Genomic DNA, 15833 nt, shown 5'->3' on the forward strand with positions numbered 1-15833 from the left:
TCTGGTTTTCCGCTATTTCAGATGGTTTCTGTTATGAGTAGTATCCACTGTCATACCTAAGCTAATTGTCTTCATGGTCTGCTATTTTTTTTTTTTTATTTTAAGGGTCAGCCATTATTTACAGGTTCTTTTTCTTTCTTTCTTTTTAAAATTAACCCTTGTATGTGTCAATCAATACAGTCATGCATGCAAAAAAAGTTTTCAGAATGGGTGCTTAGAAGGGGAAATATGAAAGTAAATGGAAAAGACAAAACCTTGGCTGATCAAGAGGAATTACTTTTAAGTTCTAGTCCTCTATTTGTTTGCAGAATGTCCTCTCCTGAAGTGGTCCCCTCCTTCTCTTCTTTATCTCCCAGGTCAGCTTATATCTGGCTCTTGCCTAAGGCCTTCCCCTCAGGCCTTAACTCAAATAAAGAGCTCCCTTTTTTCACTTGATTTCATTTATAGTCTCAAGTAGACTGCTCACTTAATCCGAGTCTGCCTTATTTTTTTTTTCTTAATCCTCACTCGAGGATATTTTTCTATTTATCTTCAGATAGAGTGGGAGGAAAAGAGAGGAAGAGAAAGGGAGAGAGAGAAACATCCATGTGAGAGGGACACTTCGACTAGCTGCCTCCCTGCACGACCCGATCAGGGCTGGGGACAAACCACAACCAAGGTACATGCCCTTGACTGAAATCGAACCCACGACTCATTGGTCCACGGGCTTATGCTCTGCCGCTGAGCCAAACCGGCCAGGTCTGCCTTACATCGTGGTTTAACTGACCTGAGCTTGTTTTCCACTATTTTCACTGTCAAGGGCACAAAGGCTAAAGGCCGCACTTCTTTTTATCCCTTTTGTAGCAAGGTGGCACTGTGCCTATTGAAGTTGCTCAATATTCGATCAGTAAATAAATAGGTGAAAAATAAGTAAATTTGGAATAATTCAGGAAGTAGATTAGGATGGTCTAAATAACAACAGACATTTTTAAAAAGTATTTTAAGATGTATAAAATGCTTTTTGTTCAGTCTCATTTGTACCTCGGAATAACCCACAGAGGAAACTGGTGTGGAGAGGTTGGGAGACTTGCTCAGGACACCCAGATCCTCTTGCTGCAAAGTTTCTATTCTTTCCATTATAGTTGACACTGAAATACAAATATAAGATTAAATATGGAGTTGGCCTCCTCCTATAAAACATCCTCACCAGCAGAGGGCGTTAGAACATGTATGGGTTTTGGAATAAGTTTGCATACTGACCTGATTTAAGAGCTAGGTTACCTTGGGAAAATTATTTAATTTTTCTGAGTCTCATCTGTAAAATATTGATGGTAATGCACCCCATCCCTAGGGTGGGTATAGGATTAAAAATGTTCTGTGGCTGGCATACAGTAGGTGAACAGTAACTCATCTGTCATATCCCCATAAAAGGATCACATGAGCAATTTGGAGGTAAAGTAGATATTGATTCTTGTTTGATACTTTAATAAATATTTTAAATTAGTTTGCACATTTGGTATTTAAAATAGGCAAAGAGTTGTATCAAATAAATATTTCTGAAAAAATTTTAATACCCAATGCTGGCAAGAGGGTGAGAAATCAGATTGGAACTTTTCTAGAAGGAAAGCCTTAAAAACATGATGTGCCGTTTGCCCCAGAATCTGTTGAACCTAAAAAAGTAATATTGAATGGTAGCAAGATTAAGAAAAACAAAAACAAAGGATGTCATCACCATTCTCTATAACAGCAAAAGTGGAAACAACCTAAATTTTTAACATGTGGTACAGGTTTAATAACTATTGTCTCTCTGACAAAGAGAACAGCATGCAGTCATTCAAATTATGCTATAGAAGAATATTCTAAATAGAAAGATGATCACAACACAGCAAGCAAAAAATCACAAGACACAAAAAGCTTGCTTTTGCTTTTGTTAAAAAAAAAGGACAAAAATAAAAAATTTTAACAGTTTCCATAGGACAGGAGATTGTTGGTGATGCTTTTCTTCTACTTCTCTTTGCTTATCTTATTCTCTAAATATTCCGCAATTAACATTTATCACTTTCATAATAAAAAAAAAAATAGTGTTTTCTTTTACATGTGCCAAGTTGGTGTCTTTCACTGAACACTGCTTGCCAGCACAACCAGGTCAGTGGTCATGGAAAATAAGTTAATTGTAATAAGGCAGCTTGGGAGTTTCTAAGTAGTTAAACAAAATAATTAAAATCCTAATGAAATTTCACAGAGCTGGTCATTAAGCTTTAACTTAGCTGCTGTAAGGCTACTATAAATAGACACCAGGCTTCACTTTTTCAAAAAGCCTAAAAATGGCATAAAATAAAATATGAACAATTGTTCATGGAAAGGGCCATGTGCCATGTTTGTCCTGAGCAAATGTAACCAGAAACTTCCCCATATCTCATCCTCCAGGTTGGCTGCATCTCTGGACAGGGTGTATTTGCTCTCCATTACTCAATTTACTCTCCTGAACTTGAAATGGAGTGGAATTTCAATGTAGACTTATCCATTAGCCTCAGGGCTAAATTTAAACCTTTAATTAAATTAATCCGTTGATCTTAAACACACTGCTTCTCCCTCAGAAACGTGTAGAGAGGTTTCTTAGATGTCGCAGAGCTTAACTCAGTGTGATAATGGTTCCTTATTGCATTTGGGAAGTCACCCAAACCGCATAGGGAAATCGGCACACGTTTTCAGGTAGCCCCCCTAACCCCCATCCAGGGCAGGGGCAGGCACTTGTTTGGGGTGGGGCTGGGGTATTGCATTCAGCGATTCTTCCCAGATTCAGAGCAGCAGCTCTGGGCAGAAATCCATACTTACAGAAGACAGAAGTGCCAAAAGAATGTTATCAAATGAATGACAGAAAGTATATATTGGTCCCAATTTATATAAGAGGAAAAGAGATAATAATCCACAAAAATTTGCATTGTAACAAGGGGAAAGGGATGAGAGGCCATCTTAGTCTACCTCTGTCTTCACAGAAAACCAAGCACATTTCAGGGCCAAAGTAAAAATACATGTTGGCCTTTGCTAAGAAAGAGATGAAAAGTGACAGCCCCATCAAATGGAGATGTGTACATTAGCCACACTAAAGATGTCCACACACCTGGACTCTTAAGCACCTCGGGGCATGTATTTATCTCAGGGGCTGCATCCTCCGCCTGAGAATGAATGAGACACACCTCAATGGTTAGCGACGGGTTTAAGGTTGGATACTTAGTGTAAAGGGCTGTTGACCTACCCATGTAACTGTTAATAAAGTCATTCTTGGGGCCCAACGGCAGCGCAGAATCCAGTTAAAAAGCTCAAGGGCCAAATCTAGGCGTTGCTCCAAATAACTGTCCTGTAGACCCACAACTCTCCCACTACTCTCCCGGGACCACATCCTCACGCCGTGCCATGGCTCAGGGGGTTCTACTCGCACCCCCATCTCCCAGTGTGAGCGCGCCCAGAAAACGTGCTCGCCTCCCGTCCCTGGCTCCGATGAGCCCCGGGAAACACCAGTTCTCCCCAGAAAGCTCGAACAATCAAGACCGCCTGGCGGGTCCCCCGCCTGCCACCCCACACCCGCCACCCGCCATCCGCTCGACTTTCTCTTCCTCCTCCTCCGGCCCTTCGCCTCCCGCCGCCAGTCTCTGCGGCCGCCGCCTGCGGCTTTGTTTTGCTCCCAGGTTTCATTCCCCACACGTGATACTGTGTTATTGCGAAGAGCGCTCCGGAGCGCGAGCGTGGGGCGCGCGCACCTATAAATACGGACACCCGGGCCAGCAGCCGGAGACCGCGGGGGCAGGGAACGCCGGGGACCCGAGGACCAGGCGGCCGGCCAGCCAGCCAGCGAGCGAGCGAGTGAGCCGCGCGCGTGGGCCGGGGCGGCGGCGTCCCCCGCCCGATCACCGAGGGGCGAGCATGGCCCGCCTGCGGGGGGGCCGGTCCGCCGAGCACGCCGCCCGCGTCCCGCGCCCTGCCCAGCCCGGGTCACCGGCGCTCGCGCCCGCGGCTTAACACTCGTGCGCCGCTCGCTTGTCCGGGCATCGCGGAAATATCGCCGCAGACGGACACAATGGCGGCTGCTGCCGCCACCCCCTGCACGGCCGCCTGCAGCAGCAGCAGCAGCAGCGGTGGCGGCACCGACGCCGCGGGCACCAGCGGATTGCAGCAGCCACCGCAGCAGCCCCAGCCCGCAGCCGCCGCGCCGGCCCAGCCGCCGCCGCCGGAGCCCCCCAGGAAGCCGCGCATGGACCCGCGGCGCCGCCAGGCTGCTCTCTCTTTCCTCACCAACATCTCGCTGGACGGTCGGCCCCAGCTTCAGGACGAGGAGTGGGGCAGCGGCGAGGAGAGCGGCGCGGCCAAGCCCGGAGCGGGCAGCGCCTGCGGCGCGAGGACTCGGCTCAGCCTGCTCGCGGCTGCCGAGCGGGGCGGCTGCAACGCGCTCGCCGCGGCGGGCACGGCGGCGTTGGCAGCTGGATCGGGTCCCTACCTCCCTCAGCCCTCACCGCTGCAGCCCTTGGCACCGGGCGGCCACGCGGCAGTGCCTGGCCTCGGGGCGGCCCGGGGACTTGCGAGCCCCCTGGGCGCGGGCCGGGCGTCGGGGGAACAGTTGCAGCCGCTCCGGCCAGCGCCTCTCGCCGCCTGCGCTCAGCTGCAGCTGCCCGACGGGCAAGAGGAGTTGGAGGAGGACGATGCCTTTACCAGCGTGCAGGTGCCGGCAGCCACCTTCCTGGGCTCCGGGACCCCCGGGAGTGGGATTGGCAGTCGGGGCCGCCTCAACTCGTTCACTCAGGGAATCCTGCCTATCGCCTTCCCCAGGCCGACCTCTCAGAACTGTCCCCTGGAGCCGGCCTTGGAGCAGCTGCAGAGGTCCCGGTGAGTATCCAGGACGAGACTCGCGCCGAACCCTGCGTCCCTCCCAGTCGGCCTTTTGCTGAGGGGCACGGGTCGTTCCCACCCTCCCGAGAGCCCTGCCGGATCCCTGGGTTTCTTGCCCGAATTCCAAACCACTAGGGCACGCGAAAGTGGGAGAGTCCCCAGGGAGTTTGTTCACACGTGTGTGCACAAGCCCAGCACTCTCAGAGCGGAAGCACCATGGTCATGCATTGGGTCCAGAGTTAGAAATTGCAGGAGCCCATTAAAAAGCGGCGCCAAACCCTCCTATCGCAAGGCGCAGACTTCGAACTAACTTCCAGAAAGCGTCCAGACCCGTAGATGCGCTCTCCCCATGCCAGGCGCGACTTGGCGGGGCACAGAGTCTAGCAGTGGGTCCCGCCGGTGGCTCAGCGGCGCATGTGAGCCCGACCTTGTCGCAGACACGGGTGAATCCCTCCTAAGGAATTCCTGCCTGCACTCAAATATTTCTGTGTCGCAGGAAAACTTGGCGTTTCCTTTACTTTTCTCAAATAATGTAAACTCCTTCTTATGTTCCCTTGATCTAGGCAGTAGAGAGAAGGAGGAGGGCTGGGAGGGATAGCGCTCGAGGTTTCTATTTTTCCATTCCAGGATGAATTTGCTAGTTAGTTAAAAGCATGTTATACTTGCTAACCTGTTATCTGCAGGTAATAAGCATCTTAGCAAAAACACGAAATGGTGGACATTTGCTTATTGTTCAGGAAATAGCTGAAGCTTGTCACCATATGTTCAAGGGACAGTTGGGAGTTAGATCTGTGTCAGGCAGTGGGACTGGAGATTGGAAGAGGACCAGAGTAGGGGGGTGGGGAATGCTTGCCTGATCCCTGGGAGAAAGTATCCACCCTCCCTTATGAGTTAATAAGGCCTCCTATGTAGTTGGTTATAGCACTGACTTCACCTTAGCTCAGTTTAAGTTCCCGAGGCCTCAGTTTCCTCTTCTGGGATGGGACCTTACTAATATTTTGCAGGCCTCAAATGAGAAGAGAGAACATTTTCTCTTCCACCCTCTCTCCTGTAATGCTCATCTGAAAGCTCAGGCATGCTCTCGCCTAAGTAACAAGGTAGCCTATTGGAAAACTTAACTTCCTCCCCCAAGCGACAAAAGGGGAAGAACACGCTGGACTCATCCAGAAGTTTGCTGAGTTTCCTTCTTCCCAAGTGGGTGAAGTCATGACCCTGCTCAGTATGTAGCATAGCAGCATGAGTGCACATGGCTGCAGGCAGAGGTGAGGAGCAGGAGAAGCCGCCTCCTGCCTGTGTGGATGAATTATCCAGGCTGGGCACAGTTGACAGTCTGGCCCTGGCATTTCTTGTCAGCACACCCATCTCCCCATTAGCGGGTGAGTGCACTGGAGGGAGATCCCTTCCGTTCTGGGTGAGTGGTGCGCACTCAGCAGTTTCTGGGCAGCTCTGTATTACCGTCTGACATCACTCACTGGTTCATAATGTCTATAGTTTGAGCACAAACTCAGCTAGTCCAGAGGTCATGACAGGAATTGTAATCAACATACATGTTATTCCAAGCCAGTGTGCAAGGCTGGCCTGTGTCTCCTGGTAGACAGATGTGTTCTCATGTGAAGAGCAGCTGGAGATCAGATTACCTCACACTTTGTCTTCACGAATCTCCTTTAAGAGGTTATGGAGGCTCTTGTATGTTAGTACTTCTGATCCAAAGAATAGTTTGAATTTAATCTCTGATCCTATCGATATGAAGCCCTTGTACGTTTAATCTTTCCCCACAACAGACATATTAAAGTGGGTTACTCAGTATAAGGTACTTCCTTACCTGACAATCATATTCATCTTAGTACTTTGGAATTTTCTGTAACTGACAACTTGATAAGCATTAAAAAATTGCAGCTGTCCACAGAAACAACATCACATTTAATGTACAGACAAGAGGTAAATTGGTACAACTTGATTTAAGCAAGTCCTTGAAGAGCGAGCTTGGCCACTAGCTGTTGGAGTGGAAACATCCTAGGATGTTTTGTTCCCTATACTGTGCTGCTTTTAAGAATTTTGTCCCCTGGCCGGTTTGGCTCAGCGGTTGAAGCGTTGGCCTGCGGACCAGAGTCCCCTGTTCGGTTCTTCCTAGGGGCACGTACCAAAAAAAAAAAAATAGAATTCTTGTCAGAAGCATGTTGCTTTTATGATCACTAAAGAGTACTTTAACCTGCCTAGACAAAGTGATCTAGATTACAGACTCATTTGAAAAAGGCCCAGGGCCAGCTTAAAGAATGCCATTTGCTTTCCTGGTGTGCCTCCCTTTAGAAACCCTGCTAGCCTGACTGGTTCCATACACTCCTTCATGGCTGTTCTCCTGGCATGTCTTTCTTAAATTAAATTATGCTCGCCTTGGATTTGTTTCTTGCTGTTTAAACCTTGCTGCTCAAAAGTGTGGGTTCTTTGACCTTCATGGGAGCTCTTAGAAATGCAAACTCGGATTCCAGTCTAGATTACTTAAATCTAAATCTGCATTTTAACAAGATCCCTAGATGATTCATATACAAATGGAAATTTGGAACTCATTGCCGTAGTATATCTGAAATCCGTCTTTCTTTATGAACTTGAGATTTCATGTATAGGGTTTTTATGCGTATATACAATCAGAATTACCCAATCTGAAATCTTGAAACCCTTTGTTTTTTGTTACTTCCACCTGGACCCTTGTAAAACCAATCACAATTACTGCTTGGACTTCCAAACTTTGAAATACGACACAGAGGAAATTTTGTATGCCCAGCCTGGCACAGATGTGTCCATGGAATGATGACACAATCTCTGTGCTCTGGGCTGGATGTTTGACATTTATCACATTTAATCCTTGCAGCCGTCCCATGTGTAGATTCTTTCACAGACCCAGTTTAGCCTCTTTGTTTGGGTCCCCCATTTTCTCTGCTACTTGGCCTTTCCATTGTAATTTCTAGGGAACCCCGGACCATGGGCCTAATGTGGGATTGCCACCGTGGGAAGCCAGCACACTGGGGTTTGCTTTTAGGCTAGATGTCAGAGGTGGGGAGTCAAAAAGATGCCTCCTAGCTTGACGCCCTGTCATGTTTCTCTGCTTGGGCTGCACATAAGGAAGGTGTTAATGGGTGAAAGTGAGTGTAAATTTGTAAGGTGTGTTTTAAGGTTTCCTTTCACCTTAAAAATTTCATCTAAGGCAGCAGCTGGCAGCAGACAGCCACCCAGAAGCCCATAGGGCAGTGGTTCTCAACCTTCCTAAGGCCACGGCCCTTTAATACAATTCCTCATGTAGTGGTGACCCCCAACCATAAAATTATTTTTGTTGCTACTTCATAACTGTAATTTTGCTTCTGTTATGTCTTAGGCGACCCCTGTGAAAGGGTCGTTCGACCCCCAAAGTGATCGTGACCCACAGATTGAGAACCGCTTCCATAGGGTTTAAGCCACTGACAGGAGGGGTGCATAGTGACTAGGATATTATTTTAAAATAACATGAAGGTTTTGATTCTTAGAACATCTGAGTTAGCATTGTGCCTTGTGGAGAGTCAGGTCTTAAATGGAAGGAAGCCTTGTGGTACAGAAGAGCCACAAGTCTTGGGTTTGAATCCTGATACCACTGTGTGACCTGGGGCAAGTTAATCAGCTTTTCTGAGTCTGTTTCCTCATGGGAGCCTTGGCCTGTGTCTTAGGCTCTTTCAAGGGCTAATTGCACTTAACATTTATTATTGAGAGCTGACGATATGTGGGGCTGTAATAATACATGCTTTATACAAAGCTGGGCTTCTCAAATGTAAATGTGTTTAGAATCACAAGGGGATCTCCATGCAAGGCAGATTCTGATCCTGCAGGTCTGCATTTCTATCTAGTTCCCTGGTATGCAGATGAGCTGCACTTAGAGAAAGCAGGCTTTCTTTGTACTTTGTAAGGCCTAGGAAACCTGGGCTCAGAGATGTTAAGTTACCTGCTCAAGGTCATGCCGCACTGGGACAGAGCTCAGGCTCACTGCTTTGCAGGCTTGGAGCTTCTGGCGACCCCTCCCTCTGCATTGCCCCTCTTGGGATGAAACCTGGGCTAGTGTTGTAACTGCTGTCTCGGTCTTGACTGAAAAGAAAAACATGAGCTGACTAGGAGATCAACAACCAGAATAAGAAGGGAATTGGACATTTTTTCCCCCTGACTTTGTCACCACCTTGCTTAATGGCTTCAGGCAAGTCACCACTTTCTGTGCTCCAGCTGTGAGCCACCTGACCCATCTGGATTTCAGAAGTCTGCAGAGGACTTTGAACTCCTCAGCAGTAAACAAACCCAAATTACTGTTGAGCCATTTTTTTTCAGCAACATGAATTATGGAAGCCAAAGCTGCTGTCCTAGGCCGGCCGGGCTCTGGTCAGGATGCTCACCCCAGGCTCTGGGGAGGCTGTGCCCTGCCAGGACTGAGGCGAGTGGCCTGAGGCTCACCCACTGCCCTCCTCCCGCCGTCACCAAGTCCGTAATGGTGTGGGTGAGCTCAGAAGGGGAAGCCTGCTTACTGCTGGCAAGTGCCCAGAGAGGGCAGCAAGTTCACATGTGACCTTTTGCCCCCCAGGAAGGGTGGGGAAAGCTGCAGCAGGGCTCTGTGTTATGTCCCCAAAGCTGTCCCGGGAAGCTCTGCCTGCCTGGACTTTTTCCCATCTGAAGGAGAGTTGTTAGGGACGGAGAGGGCCAAGGGCAGGAGGCCTTTAGAACGCATTGGGAGGAAAAGATAGGTGAGGCCAGGTGGCGAGGTGGGGATCAGGAATGCCAGACCAGTTCTTGGCAACCCTGGATTCTGCGCCTGAGCCTGCGGTGGCTGGTCACCCTGGACAGGCCGTCCCACGCCCTGCCCGTCCTCCGCTACCTTGTGGAAGAAAAGGGTTGGGACAGATGAACACTGCTGCTCTTCCAGGCCTAGTGCTTGAGCGTCTTCGTCCCGCTGCAGAGGCTGGGCAATATTTAGCTTGCAGGTGTTTGGATAACCTAACCTTAGAATCAGATGCAGACACAGTGTTGAGTTTGTTCCATGTAGCTTCGGTTGGCAGGACATGCGCTAGTGAGTGAATGAATGGGTCTCCCTCGGTGTAAGGAGACCTTTAAAAAACACCCCCAGCCATGCTCCGTCTGGCAGCAGAGGTGTCACAACTGGACTGAACTTTAGGAGTCCATCCAAGCTGGAAGCCACTGCCCTGTGAGGTGGTCTGTCCCCAGCCGCCGCCACCTGCATCTCAGGAGAGATCTGCAGGATTCGCCTTTGCTGCTGAAGGGTCTTCAAGTTTACAAAGTACTTTTGCAGACATTGATTTCAGCCCCTAACACCATGGAGGGCAGGAACCCCAGGTCACAGAGTGGGGAGAGAGTGACCTAGGTGCTTTGTTATCTGTCAGGTATGTTGTGGAGGAAATTCTAGTATTGGAACTTAACGCCTTGTGTCATTTATTCAACAAACACAGTGACTATCAGTTATGAGGTGCCACTGTGCTAGTCATACAGACACGACACGTGGTCCCTGCCTGTGTTGGGAGATGTACGTAAACAGGCCATTTATTCCAGTGCGGAGTGCTTGGTAGAGGTGAGCTCCTTATCTGAGCCCCCATCAGGGCAGGGACACTTCATGCCCTCCCTGTGGGACCTGCTCTGTGCCTTGCCACAGTAGTTTTACCCAATAAACACGTCTCAGGCATTATTCTAAGCACTTTATGGGGATTAAGTGAGTTCATATATATAACAACCTTCAGACAGCACAACTTCATCACCCCCACTCTTAAGCACAGAGAGGTTAAGTAACTTGCCCAGGATCCCTCAGCCCATACGTGGGAGCTGGGTTCAAACCCTGGCATTCTAGCACAGGAGTCTGTGCCCTTCCTTACCTACTTCACTCCCTGTGCTGTGCTTTGTGAGTCAGACTCATAAATACTTGTCAAACTGGCTTCGGCTGAACTGGGCAGTAGGTGGCCTAAATGACCCTAAGGGCACTCCTCACCCTGTGGTTTTCTTATTTTGGTTTCTGTCTCTCTGTCATTCCGGAAGGACTTCTGTGTGTGAGGGCCCAGAGGACAGGATAGACAGAGTCCTCAGTGACTACGGAACTCAGTGCTGCCCTGGCCGGTTTGGTTCAGCGGTTAGAGCATCGACCCGTGGACTGGGAAGTCCCGGGTTCGATTTCTGCTAAGGGCACATACCTAGGTTACGGTTTGTCCCCGGCCCTGGTTGGGTCGTGCGGGAGGCAACCACTTGATGTGTCTCTCTCACATTGATGTTTCTCTCTCTCTCTTCCTCCCTCTCTCCCTCCCGCTCTATCTGAAGATAAATGCGAAAAAAAAAAAAAAAAGAAGAACTCACCCTGGCTGGTTTGGCTCAGCGGTTAGAGCGTCGGACTGGCGTCCAGAGAGACCCGGGTTCGGTTCCCGCTAAGGGCATGTACCTTGGTTGCAGTTTGTCCCCGGCCCTGGTTGGGTCGTGTGGGTGGCAACCACTCGATGTGTCACTTTCACGTCGATGTTTCTCTCTCTCTCTCTCTCTCTCTCTCTCTCTCCCTCTCACTCTATCTGAACAAAATATCGAAAAAAAATGTCCTCGGATGAGGATAAAAAAAAAAGAAGAACTCATTGCTGCCCAGTGCCTGGCCAGCTTCCCCTCTTCCCAGCCACACCTCATGTCCTGGCACCCGTGTTGCCTGTCTTATGTACCTGATGCGTCTGAGCCTTCCTCTGTTTAGATCCTGGTGGAACAGGAGCATGAGCCTGGCACCCACAGGAATTGTGTTGGTGGCTCTGGGTCTGTCACTTACTTTGTGACCAGGTTCTCATCTACGAAATGGGAATCATACTACCTCCTTCCTGGGTGAGTGTCCTTTGTTTGGGCCCTCCATATCTTCTCAGCTTCACCCTTTCCCCTGTAGCCCAGGGGGCGGCAGACTGCAGCCCACCCGGGGGCCCAGTGTGGCCACTGGCTGTTTATAAATAAAACTTTCTGGGAAATGGCTGCCCGTTCCTTTCTGTATTGTCTTTGGCTGCCCTTGTGCTCCAAGGACAGAATTGAGTAGTTGCGGTAGAGACCACATGGCCCGAAAGCTTATACTAGTCATTCTCCAGCTCCTTCCAAAAAAAGTGTGTGACCCTTGTCCTAGTCCAGTGCCCTGTACCCCTAGGCATGCACTGGACCCTTCCGGCCCACTCTCACCTCCTTGCCTCCTGGAAGCTCCTGGCTTCTGTCTGGACCCACCAAGGCCTTCTCCCCCAGCTGAAACCCACATCTGGTCCTGTCAGTGTGTTTGTTTTTTTTATTCCTCACCGGGGATATTTTTCTACTTATTATCAGACAGAATGGGAAGGAGAGACAGAAAGAGAGACAGAGAGAAACACCTATGTGATAGAGTGTGCCTTTGACCGGAATTGAACCTGTGACTCATTGGTCTGTGGGCCGGTGCTCTAACTACTGAGCAACTGGCCAGGGCCGGTCCTATCAGTTTTAAATTCCTTGTATTTCATGGGAGGCAGCTGTGGCCACCCCTTGGCCACCACAGCAACCTCCCTGCTCCCTTGGGGATTATACCCATTTTAGAGTTATGGAGACTGAGGGTTGTTAACAGATCTTACCCAAGACCTCATAGCTGGAACCTTAGAGCTAGAATTTGAACCTGTTTCTGTGGCATCTAAGCTGGGTTTTGTCTAGACTTGGTAGTATGTCTCACTGGCTCCTCTGGACTGAGGAATCTGTGAGCTGGTTGGGCATCTGAAACCTGTTATGGTGGGAGTATTTACACCACAAGAATCAGCCAAGTTCAAGCCATGGTTTTTTCTTTCCTTCCAAAAAGCTGGTTTACCAGCACATGCACCAGGGCCTACATCACGCATCTTTTTGTTCCATTCTCCCCTTGGGGGGCTGTGCAGTATGTCATCATCAGAGGAAGAGTGTTGAAACCAGGCGTTTTTATAAGAATCTGTTACTTCATAGAATTTTGTGAATTTCCCCATTACCCACGTTCCATCTCAAAAAATATTTGATCCACTCAGGTTTTATCCTACATGTAATTTTAAAACCAAACTTTTTGCAGACACTGTGGGGTTCAAAAAGACATGTAATGCTTAGTATTACACATAGGAGTCATAAAATCATAAGCTCTTACTCCTCTCTACAAACACATGTAATGTGTTTTTATTTTTGTTTGGTTTTTAAAAGCCTCCGAGAACATGCAGTCAGTCAGTATTTCTTATGGTCGCCCCTTGTTTGTGTGAGCATTTTGGATAACTGCATACTACTTTTAACAGGGTTGTCATTAATGTGGTCTGGGGTTTATTGCTACACATTTAGTCATAAAGACAGAAGCTGATAAAACAGAACATGCAAGTGCTGGAAATTTAGGACTTGGAATATTATAATAACGTGTGTGTGTGTGTGTGTGTGTGTGTGTGTGTGTGTGTGTGTAAAAGGGCCCCATCTTGTCCCAGATTTAGAGACCAGGTGTACTTCTAAGTTAAATTTCATGATAAATAGACGAGACTAATCAAATATTCAAGAATGCCCAAGATTTCTATGTGACTAGCACACTGAGTTTTATTTTAAATCACTTTACTCATTGACCCAATGATTTATAAAGCAAGCTGTCTACTTTGATCATCTTAGGAAGGGAAGGAGGAGGGGAAATGTGAGAGATTGGAGGAGAGGCAAAGTCTATAGTTTTTTGCTTAATATCAGAAATTGACATGTAAGAGGATAAATGGTTGATCTGATGTTGAAAGGTAGTCTTGATGAAGAATTATGTTTTTTTGAGTTGAATAAAGTTTGCTTTTGGAGAGGGAACAGTAAAGAAGGAAGACGAGATTGCAGATGTCCAAGGTAATTGTGTGGGTAATTGAGGGGTTCATTTTATCCATCACAAAACAAACATCTGATCATTTGAGTTCTATATACTTGTTTGGGGCTTTACAAAAATTTACAAAGTGCTTGCATATATATTATTTCATTAAGTCATTTCAAAAAGGCAACATGGTAGTTCTTTTATAGACTAGAGAGCCAAGACCATGGAGAATTCAGTGACTGCTCCATGGTTAATACTCCATGAAGCAGAGCTGGAATTTTGAAACCTACATTTTCTAATTCTAAGTTGAGGTGTTGTTTTTTTGTTTTGTTTTGTTTGTAATTAATTTTTTGTTGTTGAGGTAACACCAGTTAATAACATTATATAAATTTCAGGTATAGAACTTTATAATTTGATATCTGTATACTCTGTTGCATGCTCACCACTCAAGCATCTAGTTTCCATCCATTACCTTAATTTTGACCCCCTTTACCTATTTCGTCCTCCCCCTACCCCTTTTACCCTCTGGTAACCACCATTCTGTTACCTGTATCTATGAATTTGTTTTTATTTTGTTTGATTAGTTCATTTATTACTTTAACTCAAGAGTTTGATAACAAACAAAAAACTCGATTGTAGCTGTATCCTTAAGAAAAAAAGAACTGTTAGGTGCTATACAATTTTATTCTCCTCCTGCCCCAAATCTTCCACTTGTACATTAGTTAACCTCAAGAGAACAAAAATTCTGGTGCCTCATCCATTTCAGACTATGGGCTGGAGTCAATCAAGGTCAGTATGTTAAGATACAAAGAAATATTGTGCTATAGTTTTGGCTAGCCAGCGCCTTCTCATCAAGCCAGGATGCTGATTTTCATGTGATAACCTCTGGGGCAGGCCAACACAATTCTGGTTTGGGGCCCGAGATGTGGAAAATTTTCCCAATAATGATAGCTCTCTCCAAATAATAGTTTTGGTGTCAGGTCTTCCTTTCCTGCACCCTGCTGCTTGGCCTTCTCGGAAAGTTGAGTGAACAGATTCAAGAGTAGAAGGACCAGCTTTGGGGTCAGCTTCTGCCACTTAGTGGTACCTTTTGGGCAACTCATGTAATCTTTCTGAGCCTCAGCATCCTCATCTGTAAAATGGGAATAATACTTCCTGTCTTTTGCAGGGTGTTTCAAGCATTAAAATAAGAATAGAACATGCAGTTCCAGCAGAGATTTGGTCCCTGGTGGTTAATTAGTAAAATTGTAGCTGCTAATTCTGTTCACAGTTGCCTTGTGCCCTACACTGTCCATCAAGAAACTGAACCCTGGCTGGGAAGCTAGGTTGGAGCATCGTCCTGTACACTGAAAGCTTGCAAGTTCAATTCCCAGTCAGGACACACACCTAGGTTGCGGGTTCGATCCCAGTCAGGGCATCCAATTGATGATATATATTTTTTTCTCTCTCTCTCCCTTCCTTCCTTTCTGTCTAAAAAAGAAAAAAGAAAGAAAAGTATATACTATTAAAAAAAGAAGCAGTTGAGAAGCTTGACAAGGTCAGCGGAGGTCATTGAGGTGGAACTGTTCGCTGTGGCGGAGCTAATGCGGTGGCGGAGCTAATGCGGTGGTACGCCGAACAGTTACTTCGCTGCATTGTTTTAATTTTCATTAGTAGTGAAGTGAAATCAGGGCAGCAAAAGAAAACAATACCCCTCCGTTAGGTAATGCATTCTGCCCCTAGTTACATGGAGTCTTGACAGTTACCGTTGCCTAAGTACAGGGACAGGGAAGCAGGAAGAGGTGAATTCACACGTTCAGCGTTGTACCCTGAGCAGCTGAGCGTGAGGTTGAGTGACAGCAGGTCTGGCCCACACGTGGGCACACAGAGGATGCTGCCTGCTGGAGGATCTCTGAAGCCCTGACAGGCCACACACGGGGGGACTGTACCTCCAAGGACAATTCGGGAAGATGTGCCTTGTCTTGCTCCCTTCGCGGGAGCCATGGCCCTCGTTCTGGGGTCTCTGTGCTGTCTGCTTAGCCTCCTTTTTTAAGCAGAATATCCCAGAGTGTGAGGGCTCCTGGGGGACCCCTGGGGTCCATGTGGCCATCGAGTCACTCCGGTGACTAGGCTTCACCTTTCCCCTACTTCCCCTTCTGTTCACAGGTTCTTCTGCATC

The 15833-nt window shown here is 47.6% G+C and overlaps 1 protein-coding gene across 1 annotated transcript in view; it reads left to right on the forward strand.

The window, feature by feature from the left end:
- Window positions 1-4054: 4054 nt before the first annotated feature.
- CABLES1 (Cdk5 and Abl enzyme substrate 1) overlaps window positions 4055-15833 on the forward strand; it is a 102790-nt gene continuing 91011 nt past the window's right edge. Inside the window, exon 1 of the mRNA XM_036244956.1 lies at window positions 4055-4857. Coding sequence (XP_036100849.1) covers window positions 4055-4857 — 803 coding nt within the window. The remainder of the gene's footprint in view (window positions 4858-15833) is intronic.

The sequence above is a fragment of the Molossus molossus genome, unplaced genomic scaffold (genome assembly GCF_014108415.1).
Source record: "Molossus molossus isolate mMolMol1 unplaced genomic scaffold, mMolMol1.p scaffold_m16_p_6, whole genome shotgun sequence".
NCBI classification, from domain to species: domain Eukaryota; kingdom Metazoa; phylum Chordata; class Mammalia; order Chiroptera; family Molossidae; genus Molossus; species Molossus molossus.